The following is a 25,142-nucleotide window of genomic DNA, read 5'->3' on the forward strand; positions in this document are numbered from 1 at the left end:
CAGCCTCAGGCCTCAGGCCCCTTTAACCATCACTTAGGACAAGTAATCCAAACCCATGAACGACCCCCTCACTCTTCCTCTCTCTTCTAATTCATATAAACCTTACTTGAAAACCTCTGTCATGTGCCTCAAGGACTTGAGTCAGAAGCTTTCCTGATATATAAGCTCATACCAAACTGTTTTTTTTTTTCCTTCTCATTTTAACTAACATTGTCCGGATCTTGTGTTTGGTTTCTTTTATTTAACAAAAGCGCCTGTTTTCTTGTGTTTTTACTCTTCTCGTCTCAGGGCAGCATGGCTTTGAACGTCTGGCCTTGATTCACCCCACTGAGAGTCACAAAGGCTTCAGAGAACACTGGCTCTGGAATGGTCAAGTTTTCAAAGGATGAGGGACCCAGCTACACCTTATTTTGCAGACACAGCAAAATAAGCCCACGTTCCTGGGCAGAATGCAAAGGCTGTTGTTCCTTCTACCGAGAAGATAAGGGGACACAAAAAGTCTCCACTACCCCGCCCTAGGCGCAGCCAGATGGAGATGGGAAACAGGGAAGCCGTTCTCCTCCCATTGATAAAGCCAATCAAAGGTGCTTTTGGGTCAGCATCTACCTTCTTTGCTGCTCAGATGTCATTCTTGCTTATGTTTTTGGTATGGCCAGCCCCCCCGGGAGCTGAAGATGGAGACAGTCTCAGGCCCTGAAATAAGTAAGAGGAGGCTCTCAGACATACGGTGAGAAGAAAGCACTCGTTCTCTGCACAGGGAGCTGTGTCATGGAGTATGTAGTTCAGGAAATGTCCTTGTTTTGGATGAGCCAGAGTGTTTGTGTGTGTGTGTGTGTGTGCATGACTGTATGTGTAAAGAAAGATGAAGATGAGAGGAAGGAGGCATTTGCCCCAGGAAAGCTCTCTTTTGTAGCCTGAAGAAATCAATCATATTAAGATTGTAGGAAGGGCTGGCCAGAGGCTAGAGCTGAGGCGGGATCTAAGGGAAGAATAGAAAGGAGTACATAGTGAATTCCAAGTCAGGTATCTACTAAGAGTGGGGATGTGGGTGGAGGCCAGTCAGCTGCAGCCTGCAAGTGTTTGGGAAAGGGGGAGGAAGACCCGCAATCTACACACATGGGTCTGCAAGGCTGAAGCAGACATCCAGATGGGGAACCATCCCTCCCTCCACGGGGCTCCATTCTGCTTTTCTCCCCTTGCACCCATCCTCATCCTCCCAAACTTCAACCTCCCAGAAGCTTACCTGACCACGCTCTGCATCCTTCCTCCCCTAAGATTTCTTCCCTATTGAACCTCAAATCACAGCAGTCCCTGCTAACCTTTTCCTCCCAACAGTTTGTGACTTCAGCTGTGACGTCATAGACATGACTAGCTCCCTAACCTCAGGCTCCCTTACCCCCACATGATAGTGGTGAAATTAAGACAATATAAAATTTTAAGTCTAATATCTGGAGGCTCTGGTTCCTTCATTTTCCTCTATGCACTTTATAAACTGTCCATTAATCTTTAGAGTGAGCCCCATCTGTTTTGAGTTTCAGAAGAGGGCCTAAAAAGTATGACTTCAAGATTTCTGTAATAAATATACATTTTTGTTCTGAATTTCCAAATATTTTTTACTTGGAAATTGGTGAATGATAATGAATATAAAGCTAATCTACACCCAAATTAGGACCTGGGTCTTGCTGCTTCTGTGACTGAATCCTTAGGAGAGCAGCCTCCAGACACACCTTGTCAGTGTGTAGTTCCTAGGAAAGCAGGAACTTTGACACGTGTTCAGGAAGGCAGGGCCTGAGGCAGAAGAACATTCCAGAGCCCATGATCTGCCTAGGCTGCAGTGGGAAAGATGTAAAGATGCCTCAGTGGAGTGTGAAATGCCGTATCTGGAATCTGAAGTGGAGTCACAACAAGAGGGCAGGACAGACCTCCCTCTTCCCCCACGGCAGTTTGGACATTTGATCATCCCCACACCTTTTGCTAACATGATTTGTGGGAGAGGCCTGGTTGCTTTTAGAGCTTTTGCTGTTACTAGCGAGACCACCACAGGCCTGTCTGAACACCGTGTTCCCACTAGGGCGAACCGCTTACAGGGTCAGTGTCCAGAAGAACTGAGCCCACCACCAAGAGCCCCAGGACCGTTCCCTTCACAGTAGCCCTCCTTATTTACCTCTGTTTCCTCCTCCATCTTCCCACATTGTAGGCTTTTATCCCTTGTTGCCAGACATATCCTGCAAACCAACAGATGCTTCCACTCTACCCATAATAAAACCCTTAATTCCACCCACCTGGAGACCCATCCCCTCTGGTCACATGAGATGGTGTGCCTGACAGCTCGTGTCAAGAGCTCAGACTCATCCCCTCCCTCTTCTGCCTTGCGTTAGCTCTTCCTAACTGGATGCATCTCTAAGTGTGTATCTGTCTGGTCTCTTCTCATGGCCCCCAGATGAGGCATATTTATCTCCTGAGCTGCTGCCAAGGCCTCTCAACTGGGCCATTTTTATATTTCTGAAGTAGTCAGAATGGGAACATACAGACCATATCACTTCCTCCTCCAGACTTTTTGTTTCTTTTGCTTCATGCTCATGACACAGCTTGGCCACATCCAGGCTGGCTCCAGGTGGCTTTTCCTCCTCACCATGTTCTGCTCATTTTCCATTGGGAAAGTCAGTACCTTTTTCCTAATAAAGTAGCCAATACCAAAAAGCCTGGTTACGTAGATACCTAAGGGTATCTCTCCCTCAAGGGGAGAGATGTGATAAAGACATCCATTCCAGGGTTTCTCATGCTCTGCACAGGATGTGGGTGTCTGTGTTAATTACCATCTTTTTCAAGAAGCTTCTTTGATGAGGGCTGAGGTTCAGGGGTAAGATAATAGCAGGTAGCTACCGGGAGGCTAATGTTAACGCTGCTTTAGTGAGCTCCAGCTGTATAACACTGATTGAGACAATGGTAACAGGAAGAGAAGGCGCCCACCACGACCAGCTGCTTTGTGGTCATCAGTGATGTTTGCATGAGTCGTGCTGTGGGCGCCTGCATGAGGCAGCGACGGAGTTGAGCTGCCTACAAGAGAACAAAGGTGGGAGAGTATTTACACAAAAGAAGAGCCAGTCCTCTCTATCACCCTACCGATAAAGTCCTGTGTATGTTTAACTCAGATATTTTGATGTTTGTGTGTCTCTCCCATATCAGCCAGGAAATATTCTCTAAACCCAGCCTGTTCTCCCAGTTAGCGTGGATAATTTCAGAGTGAGGCTAACGGTCTTTTGCGCAGGTAATTGGATGTGTCCTTCCAGGTGGAGGCTCACTCACAGCCCCTGGGGCATCTTCCACTTCTCTGCATTCCTGCAACTTCTGATGAGCGGCAGACTCTCAAGAGGACATGGGCATCTGGCCAACTTCTCTTTCCAGTAGACGAAGGAGGGAATGCTCAGGACCTCCTTGTCCCTGGCGGGTGTTCCTGGGCTGAGACCTGGGGAGGAGCGTCCACATTCTCTCTTAAACTACCCTCCCTGAGGCCTACCAGCAAAGGCAGAAGCTGCTGAGGCAGGAAAAAGACCCCAAGACGCAGGCACAGAACCGTACCCCTGATTCATCCTGCCCCGTACTTAATAATGCTCAGTGGGACCTCAGTTGTTTCTCACCAGGACAGAATGTTAGTGCCACTGTGGCCGGAGAGAGGGCCAAACAGAAAGATGGCCTCATGCCAGAAGACACAGGGCCAGCAAGGGTCATAATCTCAGAGCTCCAAGGCAGACTTGCCTGTTTCACCAGAGACTCACATACCTGGCTGACAGCGGGGAAGTTCGGCTTCTGTAGCTCAATGCTTCTGACAGTGGTTCCCAGGCCAGCCCGGGTCTTGGATTACGTGGTCAAGTCCTGATTGCTGAGCTCCAGCCCTGGAAATCTTGGCTTAGTAGGTCAGGGGTGACCTGAGAATTTGCCTTTCTGATGACTTATTAGACAGTACTGATCATTCTGATGCTATATTTTCTTTTGTTTTTGTATTGCCAAGTGCAAGTATGGGGTGAGGCAGGAGCATCTGGACCCAGGCAGAGACTTTTCTTTGGCACCATGTTAGCACGGAGCTCAAGGCTCATTTCTCTGAGTTCTGTGTGGCCCTACTCATCACCTCTCGTGTGCCTCTGAGGCTGATCAGATTCCATTTAACGTCAGTCTGCGGAATGTTCATTGTGTGCCCGGGACATGATAAACATTGCTACAAACAAATGAGCACATGATCTAAAAACACAATCAAGACATTAGCCAGCCATTAACGACTCTTTGCAGACTGGTCCCCTTAATGACCAGCATCCTTCCATGGGCCCTAAGATGCACAATTTTTTTCAGTTCCATGTGTCTGAGATTCAGATGTAGCTAACGACTGATGTGTCCTTTGAACATGATTTATTCCCGCTTCCCAAAAGAGATCAAATACCAACCATTCCCACAGTTTACTTTTTTCCGTTGTCGGCAACTTAGAGGGAAAGAATAGCACAGATCAGCCAGTACGCTAACTGTGTGTCCCTCCGTCTTCACAACTGACCTGTGGCGTGGAGTAGTAGGAGCCATGCTTTAGACAAGGATGGCTGTCTTGTCACACGGGTGTAGAACAACTCCTCACCCCGCCTCCTAGCTGTCAGCGCATTTGCCCTGGTCACAGTGGGGCGGATGTATTAGAAGCAGAGCTTATCTCTCACGTTTATAGCTCAAGTGTGTGGCCTGGCATGCTTAAGTGCTTGTCCTCCTTAGACGGAGATATAGAGAGAACTTCATGGACTTAGAAACCATGACTTACAATGGGAAGGTTCAGGTTGACACCAGGGGGCGATGGCTACTGCACGTTAGTCCGATCATGTTGGAAAACATCTTTATATATATATATATATATGATATATGTCAAATATTATATTTGTCACTAAGTATAATATTGAATATATATAGTGATAAGAACTTACTGTGTATAAAATACTGTTCTCGAGCTTACAGTGTCCCATCTGTCTCTGCTTCTGCCTCCTGACTACTGGGATCAAGGGTGTGCACCACCACACACAGCACATTTAATATGTGTAGAGTATAATTTATTTTATTATATTTTGGGAAATTATAATTACAAATTTCTCTTCCCTTTTCTCCCCGAAAACCTTCTCCCTTATGCCCACAGAAGAGTGTGATCTTTACCCTCCAACAAAGAAACTTCTCTTTGAAACAGATGAGGATCACTACAGAAAACCACAGCCAATCGAAATGCAGAGTTGTGGACCCCAGTTCCAGGGAATGCATCTGGAAAACACTTCCATACCTAAGGCTCAGGGGACACTGAGGAAGAGGGGAGAGAAAGAGTGTAAGAGCCAGAGGATCAGGGAGTTTGCTGTGAGCGTGTCTTCAGCCACATCCACAGTCTCACCAGCATGACTGCCTAACTGTGAGCTGGACAAGGGCATTTTTAAAAAAAACATCACCTTGCATTCCCGTGCACTTGAGGCCCAATTCCTCTGCCCCCTCTCATCCCTTTTCCAGCATGACTGCCTTTTCAGGTGTGCAGTGGTTGCCGCCTTGTAGGGTTGGTTGGCATTTTCTTGGTGACTAGTGATGGTGGTGGTGAGCATTTCATGTACTTACTTGACTTTGGGTCATTTTCAGTTGGATTGCTTTTTGTGTGCTTTGAGAATTCTCTGCATAATCTCCACATAAGCCCTTTGTCAGATATGTAGATATTTTCAATTCTTAAAAAAAGATTAATTAATTAATTAAGTAAGTACAGTGTTCTGCCTGCATGTGTGCCTGCGCACCAGAAGAGGGCGCCAGATCTCACTATAGATGGTTGTGAGCCACCATGTGGTTGCTGGGAATGGAACTCAGGACCCCTGGAAGAGCAGCCAGTGCTCTTAACCTCTGAGCCATCTCTCCGGCCTCTGATATTTTCAGTTCTTGCCCATATAAAATTTAGGTCTCAAAAATCAGTCAAACAAACAAACAAACAAAAATGATGACTTAATGAGTATGAGCTTCTAACAGTAGTGCCAGAGAGCTCTGTGTGCTTACAGTTATGGGCTGAAATAAGACTAAGCAAAAAGCACTGGGAATGTGGTACATGGGAAAGAACTGAAAATGTTATTTAAATGTAAAATTCAGTGAGTCACTATGATTGTGACTATTCTGTAAATAAGGAAGATGAGTGATAAAAGGTCTAGTAACCTACACACAGCTAGACAATCACTCTCTCTCTCTCTCTCTCTCTCTCTCTGAATCTTCTATAGCACGTGAAGAGCAGAGCCTGTTGTCCAGACTTGATGCAAATGTTCGTCAGTGTGAGCTCCTCACCATTCTTCTGGGGGCTTCTCAGCCCCACCTTCCCTCACTCATTAAGTGACTTCCTTATTTTCTGCGTGCACAGATCTGGGGGACCTGAAACAAAATATTCTGCCGTGTGCTGGCTGTCATCTCTATGCCTCTCTAAGATCTTTGACAGTTTTTCCTGTGTGCTAAGCCCTGGATTCTGGGACACTCACTGCCTGTCAAAATTGATTTGAAGAAGGAAGTTGTCATTCTAAGGATGTGCCACCAGGGGACAGTGGGGAGCTAGCTGGCCCGTTTACTCTCCTGTTGTGCCACATTTTAACCAGTGACAATGGCTACACAACACTGTATTTAAGTTTTGAAAATATGGTTACATTTCCCCGTCCCTTTCCTCCCCCCATCCCTTCCTTATACCCCTCCTTGCTCTCTTTCAAATTCATGGCTTAATTCAGTTGTTGTTATTACATGCATATACGTGTATGTTACTTGTGTGTGTGTTTTCAGGGTTGACCATTCGGTACTAGATAACCAGCTGTCGAGCTCTTCCCTGGGGAAGACCACTTCTGCTGGAAGTTCTTTGTGTGATTTCCACCACCCTCAAATCTATTGTTGGTGCCGTTACTCGGCTCACGATTGGGCAGTCATGTTGGCGAGACTGTCTGGGTATAGCCTCTGACAGTACTAGGAGACACATTCACAGTAAATTCCTTCGTCTTCTGGCTCAGACTTGATGTTAAAAGAGATGATTTAAATGCTAAACAGGAAATCAAGAGACCACTTGTATTTTTCTTAATCCTGAACTTGTTCTAAGTACCTCTCATCCTACCTAACATTAACAAGGGATAAGGAAGAGGAGAGAGGGAGCCTGAACGGTTCAGCTGTCAGACTTTCTTAGCCGAACCTCAGCAATCCAAACCTTCCTGATCTGGCTATAGTGTGACAGTTGCCACCCTGTCTCCACGGCAGGCACAGTGGGCTCCCATCTCACTGAGATGTCATGTAGCATAGAACTATGCTCTACCCCTCAACAATGACAGGAGTTCATTGCCTGTCCCTGACCTCACTGCCTCTAAGCCTGTCTTCTGCAAATCAAAAGAATTCAGCCCACCTGTAAAACAGCTCTGTGTTTTTCTCCTATTAGAAATATCTCAAATATTCTCATTTGTTTTCTCATATGCAAATGGTTCTCTGTATACATATATGTACTGGCATATAGACACATTTGTCGATAGATAAAGACATATAACACAGGACTTACCTTTCCCACATAAAATGTGTGTGTGACGCAGGTACCATGAGACATATTTTAGATGTTAATAAACTTGAGGATGAACCCTAACTCTTCACTGTCTGTAAATCTAAGACTTTGGATAAATGACTTAGTTTCTGTGAACCTCAGAACATGTATGTACACACAGGTACATTTCATATACATATGGGTATGAGCTAGTCAGACATCAACACTTCCCTCGTCTGTGCCAAGGCTGTGCTTTGTTCTGCTGCTGATGTTTTGTCTTCAGCTGTGTTGGTTTCACCAACATTTCCATCCGGGGTGGTTTGAATAGGATGCCCCATAGTCTGGGCATCTGAGCACTTGGTCACAAGTTGGTGCTGCTGTTGAGGAGGCTTAGGAAGGGAAGTCTTGATGGAGGAAGTTTGTCGCTGGGGGTGGGCTTTGAGAGCAAAAGCTTCAGGCCACTTCACGTTCAACCACTCTCTCTCTCCTTCCCCCGCTTTGAGCTTGCTTTTAAAAGTGTGTGCCCTTAGCCTCCTGCTCCAGCTGCCCTGCCACCTGCTGCCATGCTGCTCCACCGGGATGGCCTCTCACCCTTCTGGAACTCAAGCCAAATCAAACTCTTCCGAAACTCACTTTGCGTCATGGCGTTTTATCCTGGCAACAAATACAATATCATTTTTATTATCAAATGTAATCCTGACTCTTCCCAATGCTGATGGTGGCTGAACCTTCACAGTCTTCCTCTTGATTGGCGGTGGAGGGGGGGGGAGGGAGGTTGGAACAATGTCATAGACTTAAGGTAACAGAACAAGGACACCGATGCCTGCGGGCACTGCAGCTGATAACAGCACCCAGCTGACCTTCTTCCTCAGCTCAAGTCCCCAAAAGAAGAAACACTCCTTCCCCATGGTCTCAAAAAACCCTCAAACTGAATGTCCCTCCCTTCTACTTCCTGTGGGTCTCTCTATCCGTCCTCCTGACTTCCTCTTACTCTTTCTGTTTTTTGTTTGTTTTTTGTTTTGTTTTTTTCCTATGTTCACTTTCTGTCAACTGGTTGCTTGCTTTACCTTGTGACCTAAGGTTGACTTTATTTAATCCTGTTTACAATATTCGAGCAGACAGGTCTTGGATTAAAGGTGTATGCAAGGGCTGAGCCACACCACAACTATAAGCAGGTTTTCCCACTAAGCAACATAATCTTGGGGTTCACAGAGTTACCAATATTCTGCAACACCAGACCACAATGGACTCTTATCTTGTAGGAACCAGAAGCCCAAATAAACTCTCCCTTCTATAAATTTCTTTTGCTTTTGTTGTTTATCACAGCAACAGGGACATAAGGAATACATGGTATGAACCACTTTCAGAGATTTCTATCCTCAGGCATTACTGTGACAAATCCACACAAGATATGTAGGGGCACCCTTCAGAGTAGCTATAGAACACATCCAGACACCAAGTTCTCAACTCAAGATGTGTTACCCCAGAGGGACAAGCAATTTGGTGGGGAGGGAGGGTGCTGCCTATGGATTGGACAAACACAGCAGAAGACGTCTCTGCAAAAGTGGTTTTTAATGAGAAAAGGGGGACGTCTGTGCTTGATAACTCCTGTTGGACAGGTTAGCCAGTGTAGCCAAATAATGAATTTTTATCAGTCTCAGAAATGAGTCAGTGGCCAAAGAAGGAAACAGACATAGGGGACTAGCTTTAGGAATGGAAACTAATGATTTAGCAAGAGAGAGGAAAGTTGGGGGAGGGGTTGCCTGTTAGAAAGCCCTTTGAGGCAGATGTCTCTGTCCCCTTTAGCCTTTTGCTGCAGCCATGGTCAACCCCATGGTCAACATCAAGGCTGATGGCCAGCCTTTGGGCTGCATCTCCTTCAAGCTGTTTGCAGACAAAGTTCTAAAGACAGCAGAAAACTTTCATGCTCTGAGCACTGGAGAGAAAGGATTTGGATATAAGGGTTCCTCCTTTCTCAGAATTATTCCAGGATTCCTGTGCCAGGGTGGTGACTTCACACGCCATAATGGCACTGGTGCAGGTCCATCTACGGGAGAAATTTGAGGATGAGAACTTCATCCTGAAGCACACAGGTCCTGGCATCTTGTCCATGGCAAATGCTGGGCCAAACACAAATGGTTTCGTTTTTATCTACACTGTCAAGACCGAGGGGCTGGACGGCGAGCATGTGGCCTTCCGGAAGGTGAAAGAAGGGACGAACATCATGGAAGCCATGGAGCATTTTGGTCTAGGAATGGCAAGTCCAGCAAGAAGATCACAATTTCTGACTGTGGACAACTCTAATCCTTTTGGCTTTCGGGCATCTTACCCACCAGACCATTCCTTCTGTAGCTCAGGAGAGCACCTCCATGCCATCTTCTCAAAGTACCCTGTGATCTCTACTCTCACTGAAGTTCTCTCAGTTCCATATTTTCCTCATTCCCCTGCAAGTCTAGCTGGATTGTAGAGTTAAGTTTGTGATTATGGATAAGAAGTAAGTAAGAAAAAAAAAAGAGAGAGAGAAAGCCCTTTGAAGGCTCCCTTGAGATCTTAAGATCTGTGATAACAAGCCACATTGAAAAATATCTTTACAATGCCACAAACCATAGAAAGGTCACTCTCTAAAGTTCTCAGTTTGACGTAGAAGTTAATTAATTGCCAGAATAGGTACTGTGAAGAACACGGTGTTCTTATCAGTCCATTCTTCACACTGTGTTCTGAAGCTCGCATTCTGTCCATCTTGCCATTTTGAGTTATGTCTGTTGTTCCTTTTATAAAATGGAAAATCTTATTGACATCCTTTTTTTTGGGGGGGGAGGGCTCTTTTTGACCAAAGACAAGCACTCACAGATGAAAAAAAAAGAAAAGATGAAAGACCTCTGTCTGAACCCATTTCTCTAGGTAAAGGTGTCTAACATGCTCCTTAGGTCTGTGCTGTAGAAAATTGTCCATTAATGTTATTAGTAAACCATATAATTATTGCAGTTGTTGTATTAACCCACTAGCATTACTGTAAAAGACACAGGCGCCTGATAGGGTTTTAATAAGCCTTATGTCACCTGGGGCTGTGCAGATATTAACCCCCTGAACTACCTCATTACCTTCGGTCCTTCACCCCACGCCATTTGCTCTCATCATTCCCATCTGGGCTACCTCTCACCTACAATAATATAAACACGAGCACGTGCTTTCCATCTGGACTGCTTCTCTCCGGCCACGCTGATCCTCAGAGTAAACCCCTGCCGGCCACAGGGCTCTTCTTGCTGCCCTCCTGCTCTCTTTCTCTCCTCTTCCCATGATCCCTCTGTCCTCCAAGCCCTTGAACCTTGGCCACACCTCCCTCACATCCGCCCTGCCCACCCAGGTGTGGTTATTTTATTGATCAAAGAGGGAGTATTTGGAGGCAAGGTTATAGCGAGCAGGACCTCGAGGAGCAAAATCTTCAACAGTACAATCAAAGCACCAGACCGTGCTGTGACAGATCTGGGTCTGGGTCCTCGTTTACACACAGCCCTTCGTTATTTTTAGAAATAAAACCCATTTCTCATTCTTTCGCTCAGGTGAGAAATCATGATGTAAGAGAACTCCAAAAATGTCCATACTTCATCACGTCAGATACAACTATTGGAAGTCAAGTCAGAAGATATTGAGAAGGTAGTGAGAGAATATATATATACTCCAGAGAAAGCAAAACAAAACTACCAAACTGACTTCTTTATTTTTTAATTTTTATTAAAATTATTCGTCACTCATATATTACATTCCGACTAAAGTTTTCCCTTCATCCTCTCCTCTAGTCTGTTCCCCATACTTCCCATCCACCTTCCTCCACCAAACTGACTTCTTAAGAGAAATATCAGTCAATCAAGGAAATAACAGGATAGAATTTTTGACACACACACACACACACACACACACACACGCACGCACGCACGCGCGTGCGCTCGCGCGCGCGCGTCCATTAGGCTAGACATGGCAGCACACAGTACTTGAAAACCAGAAGCAGCTGGGTGTCTGTGAGGGAGTCCCGGGTCAGTGAGGGTCACGCAGTGAGACTGGCCCTCAAAATCAACGGTCCACTGGGACTCTGTGTCCACCGACTGTTACCCACCGTGTACACGTGTGATCACCTATACAGGATTACTACATGACTACCCATAAGCACATACAAATAAAATGATAAAAAAAACGTAAAGATGGACTCATACAGAGACTTCAAGCACGGGGTAGACATCGCTGGAGACTGTCCCTCAGCAGACCCTTGAAGAGACGCTCCTGAGGAGATGTTCACAGAGGTTTTGCTCCTCTAACCCGGCTCCTGGTTCCTCAGAGCCTCTTCAGCTGGGTGTACTTGAGCTCGTGGTTCAGCTACTGAGCTTTCCAGCTCTGGATGCAGATCAGCTGAGTAAGGTAAGTGAGCGTGTTGGTAAATGCAGATTGTCACCCACTGCATAAGTATGTTCTATGTAACATATTATTACATCCTGTGCAGTAGATCTAGAAGAACAGCATTAAAGAGATGGTTTGAAAATAAGCCGTGAATCACTTACCCTCAGTGGGAATTCCCAGGGGAATCACTTAGTAACCCTTTTAAGCCAAAGTGCACACATTCGTCCCGGAGGCACTTGACAGCAGCCGGGAGACGCAGCTGTCCCCTGGGCTTTCAGGTCATTTCTTGTCTGTCCCACTGGCCACCATAAACTCAGTGGCCTCCTTTCGCAGTATATGAACAGCCACAGCGAGAAGACTGTGAAATTGCGCCAGAGGGTTGTGAAAACTTTGCTGTGGTAACTCATCAGGAATTTGGAGTCTTAAGGTTTTCCTTTTCTTCGTAGTCAAACCTGCCGAGGGGCCGTTTAGGCTGTCAAAGTCCAGAGAGGCTCGTCTGAGGGTCGAGAGCACGTCTTTATGCGCGAGAGATCTTGAGTAGGAACGGCAGGGTCCGTCCCTGAGACTGTACCCTGTCTCTCTCGAGTTTCTCCTGCCTTCAGAGACACGCCAAACACTTTAGGAAAACGGGACACATCTTTGCAGCGAGAGGACAGGAGCACCGTAACGCTTTTCCTCTGCGCCCCAGCGCTTTCCCCCTGCCCAGCATCCCAGCCTCTTCCTGCCCGGCGCTCTCCCTGCCCCTTGCCTGCAGTTTGGCTCCTGGGCGAGCAGTAGCACCTTCCGCTCTGGTTTGGAAAGTCACCATTTCTGTTATCTGAGAAGTCTGCTTTGCCCCTCAGGATCATTTCTCTTCTTCCTTTAAAGAAAGTTAAATGTGGGTCGGGGTGAGTTAAAAAGACTGGCCGCCTCCCCGGCGCCTCTGCCTCTTTAGCACCCGTTAAAACCAGCACACCCTCAGGGCCTTCCAGGGCAGGTAGGTCTTCCCTTCCGTTTCCAGCCGCTGAGATGAGACTGGCAAGTTCGGGGTGGGGGCGGGGGGCTAGTCGGAGAAGGCCACGCGAGCATCGGGGTGCGGGAGACGGGGGACATCTGTGGAGGTCAGGGAAACCCGCGCTCACAGAGAAGCCCACACACACTGGGCGCAGAAGGCAGCCCCGCGCCTAACTCCCCTGCCTCCGAGGCCTCGGCAGGGCGGAGCAGGGCGCAGCGCTCCCCAGCGGCGACTTTCGCCTGTTGGCCCCTCACCAGGCCAGCCTGCTCCTCCCCTCCCCCAGACATCCACATCGCCCACCCACGCACCCACGCACCCACGCGTTAGGTTTTACTTTGAGATAAGGCACTCTGAGCAGCGCCGAGAGCGCCACGGTTTGGGAGAACCTTCTGAAGATGCTCTCCAGGCCGGTCCTTCTCCGTACCCAACTGTGACAACAGCCGGGCACACAGCGGCATCCCAGAGTCCTTTCCCCGAAAACTGGGTCTGAGCAACTGAAGCGTGGGGAGCAGCGACGTCGCAGCCCCAGGTCGGAGGAGAGCGACTGCTTTAACCCCCTGAATGCCACGGCGCCCTAACCCAGTGCTCCCCACCCGAAGGAGCACGACTCCTGACCTTCCAAGCCGACCCACCTGAAAATCTCCTGGTGACATTTCCGCTCCGGCCTTTACGTCTTTTTCTTTTGAAAAGAATAATTTATTTCTCTTCTGGAACTGGGGTTGCAGACAGTTGTGGGTGCCTGTGGGTGCTGGGGATTGAACCCGGCTCCTCTGAAGAGCAGCTAGTGCTCCCAGAACCTTTTCCATCCTTAAAGCTATCTTTAGGGCCCCGCCCCGAGGCTCGGCTCTGGCTCTAGCGACTGAGGCCAGTTCATCCTCTACTAGGGAAGCGGGCCGGGCATATGTTTGTTGCACAAAGGGACCGCTGCCTCACTCTTCCAAAGGAATGCCGTCCGCGACGAGGAACCGCAGCGTCAGCGAGTTCATCCTCCTCGGGCTGTCCGGTGACGGGCAGGTCCAGGCCCTGCTCTTCGCGCTCTTCCTGCTGGTTTACCTTCTGACCCTCGCGGGGAACCTGCTGCTGCTGCTGCTGGTCAGGATGGACCCCCACCTCCACACCCCCATGTACTTCTTTCTGGGGCAACTGTCCTTCCTAGACCTCTGCCACTCCTCCGTCACAGTGCCCAAGCTGCTGGAGAACCTCTTGTCGGCCAAGAAGACCATCTCGGTGGAGGGCTGCCTGGCCCAGGTCTTCTTCGTGTTCGCCACCGGAGGCACGGAGTCCTGCCTGCTGGCCGCCATGGCCTACGACCGCTACGTGGCCATCAGCTCCCCGCTGCTCTACGGTCAGGTGATGAACAGACGGGTGTGCGCCGGGCTGGTGTGGGGCTCGTGGAGCCTGGCTTTTCTGGATGCCCTCATCAACATCCTCGTCGCTCTGAGCTTAGATTTCTGCGAGGCTCAGCAGATCCACCACTTCAGCTGCGAGCTGCCCTCTCTCTATGCTCTGTCTTGCTCTGACGTGTCTGCAAGCTTCACCACCCTCCTCTGCTCCAGCTTCATCCACTTCTTTGGGAACTTCCTCCTGATCCTCTTCTCCTACGCTCGCATCTTGCTCACCATCCTAGCCATCAGCTCCGCCTCAGGGAGGAGCAAGGCCTTTTCTACCTGCTCTGCCCACCTCACGGCCGTGACCTTCTTTTACGGCTCCGGATTGCTCCGCTATCTCATGCCAAACTCAGGTAGCATCCAAGAGCTCATCTTCTCCTTGCAGTACAGTGTCCTCACCCCCATGCTGAACCCCCTCATCTACAGCCTGAAGAACAAAGAGGTGAAGGCAGGTTTGAGAAGAATGCTGAGGAAATATTTGTAGTGTTTCAAATAATGGACTAAGAGATGGAGAAGTGGGTAGAACTCTGTTGAACAGTGCCCGGGGGCTGAGGTGCCCTCCTGGCTGTGTCTCTACAAATCTTCCTTCTTTTCTTAAAGGCGCAGAGTTACTTTCTTGGGATGATGTTCGTTTGGCCATACTCAGAGGATCAGCTAAACCTGTGGCCTAACGCCTTTTCTTGTAAGGCGCTGTGTTTAGGCACTGTATGCAGTCTGGTGGACAGTTGCTTTCTGTTCAGCCTGTCTCCCATCATTCTTCCAGAAGCTGACCTCCATTTGTTCAGTGTGGCTTCATTCATCACGGTGTCTCAAAGTCCTTTCTCAGCCCTGGTTGGAATTCAGTCCTTCCGTCTGCTGCTGGTAGAGATGTGAGCACAGCCGTAGACCCTTCGCTCTCTGACGAGAGTCTTTCTTTGGCAGCGCTCTGCCAGTTTGTGCAAGAACCCCTGCTGCCAAGATCACGGAGTTAGCCAAGACTTCATTCTTTAAAGGCCAGATGTGCAAGCGTGAACCATGGTCGGAGCGTGTCACTAGAGGTTCATGCTATGTCTTGTATCGTGCTAAACCATTTGCTAATGCATTTGCTACCGCAGCAAATGCATTGCGTAAATAAGTTTGTTATCCCTCATCGAAGGGAGAAAAAAAGGTCACAGAGAGGAAAGTAATACGGTTGGAATTTTGAGCCAGTCAGACTTAGACCAAAACCTGTTTCATTACCGTATTGATAATGGACCCTCCTGTGCTCCTGGACTCAATTAATGAATTGTGTTCTTAGTGTTCATCACTGTTTTCTATTATTTTAAGTCTGGGTTAGGCTTGGCCATTTAAAAAAAAAAAAGGAAGAAAAGGACAGAATTTCAACAAACATGCCTTCGATTGTGAAAGGTAATTGTGGGATTAATGATAAGAATTCAGAGAGGAGTATAGAATAAGTTGTTGTGGTAAAAATGATTTCTTTCTCAGAGTGCCTTTTGTTGTTGTTGTTTTGACCTGTTTATAAGCTGCCAGTTCCCTCCCCCCCACCCCCATGCTGGAGCCCTCAGCAGCAAAGAACATAAATTCTAACCAAACAAAAGAAAACAACACACATACACAAAACATACAAAGAGAGGGGAGGGAGAGGAAAATGAAGGAGAGGGATGGAGGCAGGGGAGAGGGAGAGGAGGACAAGGGAGGGGCAGGAGGAAGACACAGGACATTTTCTTGTATCTAGTCTCTCTCCTGCCATTTAAAGAATACTGAAATGGTGTCTGCCGAGAGAGGGAGAATCCAGATTCTCCAGGGATGAGGCTTCTACACGGCTATCCGATACCAAGTGGTCAGACAAAGAACTTGAGAGGGAGTTTGTGGATGGGAGAGGAGTAGGGGGGAGGAGAGGGCAGAAACAATGTAGGTACAGCACACATAGAGGAAACTTTAAAAACATGTTTTACCCTGTTTATTGTCCAAGAAGTATGTCTTAAGTGTGGAAGTCATGGGTTGAGAAGCTGAGAATTCACTTAGGGTGAGTTCTCCTCACATGTGTCTCTCTCACAGTCAGTCTCTTCCTGGTCACCGTCCAGCCCGTGAGCTCAGGAGCATCGAGGTCATGGCCGGGCAGGTCCCCAAGGCAGTTCTGCGTGTGATCTTCCTGAAGAGCACACACGGCCTTCGTTGGCCTGAGATGTGTGTCTTCTGTCTTTTGTGGTGAAGGGTCAAGCACTCTTACCACTTGGTTATTTCTAGTGTATTTGATGTTGTGGTGTTTATTGGTGTCTTATTCATAGATTGTATTGAAATTTTAAAATTCTTTCATCTTGAAGGGCAATAGTTTTTATATAATTTTATGTACCTAATTTTTTTTAGGTTAATTTAGTGGCCAGAACCTTGAAAATTGTTTTCTTGTACTGGGATTGATGAGAATGCTGCTCTTGCTTCAACGTTATAGAAGGTGATTTTCCTTTAGCTTTGGATGAACACCTCGTCAAGGGAATTCTGTTCTAATCTTAGTTTGCTAAGAACTGGGAGGGGCCTTTATCTGTTTTTTGTTTTTCTTTTTGCTTCTATCAAGGATTATTTGTCTGTTTTCCTGCTGTGTAGCAACCATCACAGAGGATATATGCAAGTAAAGTATGCATTCAATAAAAGTAAATTCACTGAAATAATAGTATGAATTCTTTGCCTATGAACAATAAATTGCATAGTATGAGTTCTGTTGTCCAGTTGTTGCGTTTACCCTAATTATAGTATTAAAAGCTTAATTTATATTTTCTTGATATATTCTTTTAATTACTCCACATAGTAATATGTTTCTTCATGGCATTTAATTACATTTTTTTCTTGTTTGTTCCTCCTCACACACCCTGTTCCCTGCTCTTCCCCACCCCTTGCTTCCATGATCCTGCTCTCACCTCCAATAGTTTCCCTTCTGCTCTCTCTTTAAAAAGAAATCCTTACATGTGTTTATTTATTTAATTTGTGTGTGCATGTGCAGAGGATCACCCATGAGATTGGTTTTCTCCTTCTGCCCTGTGGGTTTCCTGGGACCAAACTCAAGCTGTCCGGCTTGCCAGCAAGCACCAACACTGTCTGAGCCGGTGAGGTCAGCCCCTCCCTGTGCCTTCACATTCTACTGTGAGCACCTGTGCTTCCTTATTCCGCCGAGGTCACCTGATGTGGCCAGTTGGAGGGTCCACAGCAAGACTGAGGCTGTCACAATTTTATTGAGAGCAATTAGATTTTTTTTATATACCTTAATCAGAATCAGAATATAAAAGCAACTGCCAGGCTCAATACAGTTGTAGTTGCCAGGACTCAATGACGTTTGCAGGCTACGCAGGGTACACAGGTTTAATCTCCCAGACCAACTGTCCTACCAGGCCTTCATGCTTCCTTGAGTAAATATCACAATTAGTACATTTTAAAATCATGTATTTTACCACAATGACAATAATGCTCCAAACGCATATAGAGCTGGACAACTTGGTACCTGCCTATAATTCCAGCTCTCGGGAGGCTGAGGCAGGGGGATCACAAGGTCTAGGTCAGCATGGAATACATGGCAAGACCCAGTCTTAAAGAGAAAGTTAGGAAGAGAAAGAGGGAGGGAGAGGAGAAGGGAGTGAGGCCTGACTACTCCACCGCCTGAGGCCCTCTCGGGACCTGGGAGGCACACTGAGCCCGAGGGGCCATGGCCTCTAAACACTTAGGGAGCGTGCCTCTCCGGGCGGCAACGCCGAGCCAACTTCATGATTCCCCCAGTCCCCTGAATTCTATTGCCCTCCCTTTTAAGATCTCTTCTTCTGTTTTCATGACCCAGTTTCTAGTTTCTTTTTGTCCTAACAACTGCACCCACCAAACAACCATCCATACACTTAAATTCAGGTTCTGTGTATGTGAGAACATACCAGTTTCTTGGTGAGTTAGTTGTTGGTATACAGAAAGGCTACTGATTTTTGTGTGGTGATTTTATGTCCTGCTACTTTATTAAAAATGTTTATCATAGCTAAGAGGTCTTTTTTTTTTATGAAATAATTCAAACATGAGCCTGGTTAATCTCACTCACCATAACATTCCAGTTCCATCCGTCTTCCTGCAGATGCAATAATTTCATTTCTTTATAGATGCACAAACTTTCATTGTGCCCATGGACCACTCCTTCTCTATCCATGCACCTGTTGATGGATACCTAGGCCGGTTCTTTTTCTTAGTTCTTGTGACCAGAGCAGCAATAAGCATGGATGTGCAAGTATCTCTATGTCAGGACTTAGAGTCCTTTGGCTGAATACCAAGAACGGTCTATTTAGGTCTTAGAGTAATACTGCTTGAGCATTTTAAGGAACCTCTATACTGAATTCCAAAGAGGCTGCCCGATTTACATCCCATCAGCAGTGTTTAAGGTTCCTCGGTATCCACATCTTTGTCAGCAATTTGCTGCTTATTTAATTCTTAGAAGGTGCATTTCTTATTTTGTGTGTGTGTGTGTATGTATGTGTGTACACTCGGGTGCCTGTGGAAACTAGGAGCGGGCATCAGATACCCTGGAGCCAGACTTAAGATGCCTGTGAGTGGTCTGATGTGAATGCTGGGAACTGAACTTGCATCTCCTGAAAGAACAAGAGCAGGAACTCTTTTTGCCCTCATCATTTATTTTCTTGATGACAACCATCTGACTGGGGTGCAAAAGCATGAAAATTAAGTTTTAATTTGAATTTTCCTGATGGCTGAGTATGTGAGATACTATCTCAAATATTGGTTGGCCGTTCATATTTCTTCTTTGAGAACTTACTGATTAGAGATTAGAGTATATTAAAATACAAAATTAAAATTTCATTTTCTAGTATTCAGTTTTTGTAGTTCTTTATAGATTCTAGGTATTTACCTAATGCCCAGTGCCTAATTAGCATACTTTCCTGGAGGCTGTTTCTCTACTCTGGCTATTGTTTATTTTGCTATGAAGAAGCTTTTTAATTTCATGCAATTCCGTTTACCAGGTCTTGGGATTATTTTGTGGCTTGTTGGAGCCCTTTTCAGAACATCTTTGTCTATGCCTACATTTTGAAGTGTTGTCAATTATTTTCCTTCAACAATTTCAAAGCTTCAAGTCTGCTATTAAGGTCTTTGACTGATTTTGAATTGATCGTGTGTGTGTGTGTGTGTGTGTGTGTGTGTGTGTGTGTGTAGGCTGAGACATAGATCTACCTTTATTCTTTTACATGTTGATAACTAGTTTTTCCTGAGATTTCACCTTACACACATCAGAATGGCTAAGATCAAGAACTCAAGTGACAACACATGCTGGAGAGGATGTGGAGAAAGGGAACCCTCCTCCACTGCTGGTGGGTATGTGAACTTGTACAACCACTTTGGAAATCAATCTGGCACTTTTTCAGACAACTAGGAATAGCACTTCCTCAAGATCCAGCTATACCACTCCTAGGCATATATCCAAAAGACCCTCAAGTATACAACAAGGACATTTGTTCAACCATGTTTGTAGCAGCTTTATTAGTAATAGCCAGAAACTGGAAACAACCCAGATGCCCCTCAGCTGAGGAATAGATACAGGAATTGTGGTACATTTACACAATGGAATACTACTCAGCAATTAAAAACAAGGAAATCATGAAATTTGCGGGCACATGGTGGAAACTAGAAAAGATAATCCTGAGTGAGGTATCCCAGAAGCAGAAAGACACACAGGGTATATACTCACTCACTCATATGTAGATATTAGACATAGAATATAGGATAAACATACTAAAATCTGTACACCTAAAGAAACTAATCAAGGAGGACACTGGGTAAGATGCTCAATCCCCATTCAGAAAGACAAAGATGATGGACATCAGAAGAGGGAGGGAACAGGACAGGAGCCTACCACAGAGGACCTCTGAAAGACTCTACCCTTCAGGGTCTCAAAGCAGATGCTGAGACTCATAGCCAAACTTTGGGAAGAGTGCAGGGAATCTTATGAAAGGAGTGGAAAATAGTAAGACCTGGAGAGGACAAGAGCTCCACAAGGAGAGCAACAGAACTAAAAAGTCTGAGCACAGGGGTCTTTCCTGGGACTGATACTCCAACCAAGGACCATTCATGGAGATTACCTAGAACTCCTGCACAGATGTGGCCCATGGCATCTCAGTGTCCAAGTGGGTTCCATAGTAATGGGAACAGGGACTGTCTCTGACATGAACTGATTGGCCTGCTCTTTGATCACCTCCCCCTGAAGGGGGTGCAGCCTTACCAGGCCACAGAGGAATACAATGCAGCCACTCCTGGTGAGACCCTATAGACTAGGGTCAGAAGGAAGGGGAGGAAGACCTCCCCTATCAGTGGACTGGGGGAGGGGCATGGGTGGAGAAGAGGTAGGGAGGGAGGGCGAGATTGGGAGGGGATGAGGGAGAGAGCTACAGGTGGGATACAAAGTGAATAATCTGTAAATAATAAAAATAAAAATTTCATTCTCAAAAAAAAAGTTAGTGTGAAGGAATGCTGAACCATTTCAAAGGCCTCTTTGGTCTATTAAGATGATCATGTGATTTCTGTTCTTATATCCATTTATATATTTATAGATTTACATATATTGAACCAAATTGTCACCCTTGGGATGATACCAACTTGGTACTGACACATAATCTTTTAAATTTCTTCTTGAATTTCATTTAAAGATATTTTGTTGAGAACTTTGTCATCTATTTTCATTGGGGAATTAGTCAATAATTTTTTTGGTTGTTCCTTTATTTAGTTTTTGCACCAGGGTCATCCTGGTATTATAGAATGAATTTAGTAGTATTTCTTCTTTTTATTTTGAAATAGAGTTTGAGACGTGTATATGCTAGTTCTTCTTTAAAGGTTCTGTAGAATCCAGCAGTGATTCTGTCTGAGCTTTGCTTGTGTGGAAACTTAAACTGCTCTGTCTCTTTGGTTGTCCATTTAAGCTGTTTATAGAGTCTTTAGAATTTTTTCCATTTCTTCTATATTTTCCAGCTATTTAAAATACAAAATTTTAAACAATTCTCCAGACATCACTGGCATCTTTTGTAAAGTATTACAAACTTAAGCAACTTCTATCAACATTTAACTTGGAAATTACTTATTATGTCTATAATTGGGTTAGTATAATTTTTCATTTGATTTTCTTTTCAATGACTGTTGAAATTCATTTATCAATCACAAGACAGTATTGTGCATTCCCCATTTTGAATTCTTTGTCTATCCTAATCAAGAGATGCCCCCATGATCTTTATGGTTACCTGCTAGCCATTGTATCTTCATCATCCATGTAGGTAGTTAGAGCAAAAACACTGTGGTTTCCAGACCTGATTTTTATTCACATTGCAGCACGGAGGCAGGTGTTTTAAAAGGAGCCAGCATACCCCATGCTGTTTGGGATCCCCATGAAATCTACTGTCATTCCCTCATCTGTGGAAACTAGAGGTATAACAAATAGAGTAGGAAAGAAAGTTTGGTTGGTTGCAATCAGTGTATGTGTGAAAACGTCATACTGAACTTGTTAATTATACATCTTAATAAAAATCTATTGTCTTAAGAAAGAAACCATAATTTACACTGTACAAAATTCTCTCATTCAAAACAACAAATCAATGGTTTCTAGAATATTCATGAAGTTTTGCAAGCATCACTGCAGCTTAGTCTGCGATTTTCGTCACCCCCAAAGAAGTCCTATGTATATCATTTTCATGCATGTGACCTTTAAAATTAAATTTTAAATTAAAATATGAAATGCTATGTATCACATGCAACCTGATAATCTGTATCATATACACATTGGAGAAGAGTTAAATCTAATTAATTGACATGCATGACCTTAAGTATAGTTATTTTTGTGGCAAGGAAGGGGCCACAGTTCTACTTTAATATTCACTCTCTGCTTTTTAAAATAGCAATTCATCACGAGTCAGTGTTCCCTAGAGGAACGAAACAGATAAAACAAGCGTGTGCATAATGGAATATATTGGAGTGGCTTACAGGCTGTGGTCCAGCTATTCCAACAATGGCTGACTACCAACGGAAGAGTCCAAAAATCCGGTAGTTGTTCAGTGCATGGGACTGAATGTCTGAGCTGGTCTTCAGTGTATGCCAGGGTCTGGAAGAAGTAGGCTCAAATGCCATAAAAGGAATGGACTTTCCAGAGAGAGCAAACAGGCAAAGAGCAAAACCTTCCTTCTTCCCTGTTTTTCATAGGGCTGCCACCAGGAGGTGTGTCCCCAATTAAAGATGGGTCTTTCTGCTTAAAAAGGTCTGGTTTTAGGGTGGATCTTCCCATGTCAAATGGTTGACTTAAGAAAAATACCTCCCAGGTGCCCTGCCGTAAGCTCCAGTGTTTACCTACCAAAGCAGGGTCTCCTGATATGGGTGGTGGGAAAGAATCAGGTGGGTCGGAGGGATCTCAGACTGAGGCAGGTTTATTTCAAGCAACCAGACTTTTTATACACTTATCAAACAGGATATAATGGCAGTTTGCAAGATAGTCAGGGCATGTACGATTAATACCTAACAGTAATCGTTCAGCCAAGTTCTGCATGCTTTGTCAACTTTCACAGAACCCAGATACACACACACACATACACACACACACACACATACACACACACACACACACACACACACACACGTGTGGCCTGTGTGCTTCACTGCCCAAGGGAGTGCCTCAGGTTCTTATGAACCTAAAGGAACACAAAGACTCAAACCTCAAAGGCATGACACACACCTTTCAAGCCAGCGAGACCAGGCTAATTCCTTGTGTCCTTGTCGTCAAGTTGACAAGTAAGACCACCTACCCCAACTAAGCATAGGCGGTGCTGCACCACAATAGCTTATTTATCTACAGTCATGTAGCCCGTGACCAGCATCTTCAGCCCTCTCCACCCTCTGATCACCTTGCCCCTGGCGGCTCCCTTTCTACTTCCTGAATGTCTCTGTCTGTTGGATGTTGGTTTTCTTAAAGCCCTGGACCAAAGCCTTGTTGCACGCTAGGTAAAATCTCCACCACTTCCAGCCCTGTGGTTTGAATCCTAAAGGTCCTCCCAGGTCCACATCCTGAATTCCTGCTTTCTAGAGCGCTGCTGCTGGAGACGGTAGACCCGTTGGCCTGGATGAGGGGTCCTCCAGTCCATCTGCAGGGACAGGCCTTTGAAGGAGAGGCGGCGCTCACTCCATCTTGTTTCTCGTTTCCTCCTGGCCATGAGTTGTCTGGATTTGCTCTACCGCATGCTTCCAGCACAACGTGCTGCCTCCCAACAGACCCCAAACAACGGGTCATATCACTCAGGTACTGAGCCATCTAAAACCACGAGTTAAAATAAACATTTACCTCTGTAGTGTTATCTCGGGCATTCATTGTGAAAACGCTTATGACATCAGACTGTTAGGTTTCGCCTATTCTATTTTTCTGTATCCAGTTTTATCTCTGCACACTATTCTGTGAGCTCATTGAGTTTTGTCACAAATGACAGGATTTCCTTCTCTTTGGAGGCCAGACCATATTCTATGATGTCCTTACATTTACTGGAGTGCTATTCATAATGGGTAAGATGTGGAATCAATCTAGATATTTAACAGTATATTAACAGATAAGGAAAATGTGGTATACACACACACACACACACACACACACGCACACGCACACGCACGCACGCACGCACGCATGCACACACAGGTACATTCACTTCTCATAGAAGAACAAAGTAGGAGGAGGTTACCAACGGTCAGGTAACCTTTGAGTCAGGTCAGGAGCTATTGCTCAAAGTGTATGTGATTACTGTCAGATAGGATGGTAACAGATGTTAGAAGCCCAGAGTAGACAAATACAGACAGGTAGGAAGTAGATAAATTACTTTGTTGAGCTTCGGGATGGGAAGAAGGTACAGGGTGAGAAAGAAGAGAACCTGGTAATGATTGCTAACGGCTCATGGTGAAGGTGGAGATTACTGTGCCACTCTGTGAACCTATTAAAAACCACTTGTGCATTTTAAGGTTATAAGCTACAGATCGTCTCTCATCAAATCCTCAAGTTGTAGCTAACAAGAATTACCTAGATTAACTCGGGATACAGAATTTAAAAGAACAATCATAAACTTTATAAAAGAACTCAAGGCATTTAAAGAAGACACAGGAAAATACTCCATTGAATTTTAAAAGGTTGACAATAAATGTAAGTAATGTCCAAGAAAAAACATAGACATGGATGAATAGAATGATGCAAATAGGTCAGAAATGGAAACTGAATTCAGTGTGATATAGAAACCCTGAAGAGAACACAAGCTGAAAAGAACATAGAAAACTCAATATCCCAACTAGAAAACTTAGTGGAAAGTCTAAAGGGTAGAATGAATCAAGAAGAAGATAGACCATCAGGACTAAAAGCAGAGAACTAGACCAAATAAGCAAAGGCATGGAAAAACTTTTTAAACCAAAGGAGGGGAGCATGCGAAGAACACGGGACGCCATCGAAGGACCAGACCTTCCAGTTATAAACCCAGATGAGAAGAATCCCAGGCCGATGGCAGAGGCCAGATCCTCAGCCAGATGACCGAAGAAAACTTCCCCAAACTAAAGAAGACATGTCCGTACAAATGTAAGAAGCACACAGAACACCAACTAGACAAGACCAGAAAGAAAATCCCCAGGGGATATCATAGTTAAAACACAAAACATACAGAACAAAGAAAGAGAATTGAAATCCACAAGAGAAAAAAAAAAATTGCCAGACAGAGGGAATAGAGAGTTGTCACAGTGGATAAGAGCACTTGCTCTTACAGAGGACCCAGGTTTGATTCCTGGCACCCATGTGGTGGCTCACAACCATCATCCATAACTCTAGTTCTGACCTCTGTGG

At 45.5% G+C, this 25,142-nt stretch overlaps 2 protein-coding genes and 1 pseudogene across 3 annotated transcripts; 2 read left to right on the top strand and 1 right to left on the bottom strand.

The window, feature by feature from the left end:
* The first annotated feature begins 9,352 nt into the window (after positions 1-9,352).
* LOC110562073 (peptidyl-prolyl cis-trans isomerase A-like) lies at positions 9,353-9,835 on the top strand (annotated as a pseudogene).
* A 1,444-nt stretch (positions 9,836-11,279) lies between these two features.
* Positions 11,280-13,720, bottom strand: LOC132655754 (uncharacterized). 2 transcript variants are annotated; one of them, XR_009593561.1, is made up of 3 exons: positions 13,249-13,720; positions 12,082-12,779; positions 11,280-11,932 (listed from the first exon to the last, which is right to left on the bottom strand). XR_009593561.1 is itself a non-coding variant. In XM_060388692.1 (2 exons), exons 1-2 carry the CDS (start codon positions 13,718-13,720, stop codon positions 12,388-12,390), a joined length of 864 nt encoding a protein of 287 aa, XP_060244675.1. In that variant the 3' UTR covers positions 11,280-12,387. The 2 variants fall into 2 exon arrangements, 1 of the variants encoding a protein (XP_060244675.1); XM_060388692.1 differs by having other exon boundaries at positions 11,280-12,779.
* Positions 13,721-13,859: 139 nt separating this feature from the next.
* On the top strand, positions 13,860-16,929 carry LOC110562087 (olfactory receptor 8S1-like). Its single transcript, XM_021658761.2, has one exon. It carries the CDS (start codon positions 13,860-13,862, stop codon positions 14,784-14,786), a length of 927 nt encoding a protein of 308 aa, XP_021514436.1. The 3' UTR covers positions 14,787-16,929.
* Positions 16,930-25,142: the final 8,213 nt, after the last annotated feature.

The sequence above is a fragment of the Meriones unguiculatus genome, chromosome 8 (assembly GCF_030254825.1).
Source record: "Meriones unguiculatus strain TT.TT164.6M chromosome 8, Bangor_MerUng_6.1, whole genome shotgun sequence".
In the NCBI taxonomy this organism is placed as follows: domain Eukaryota; kingdom Metazoa; phylum Chordata; class Mammalia; order Rodentia; family Muridae; genus Meriones; species Meriones unguiculatus.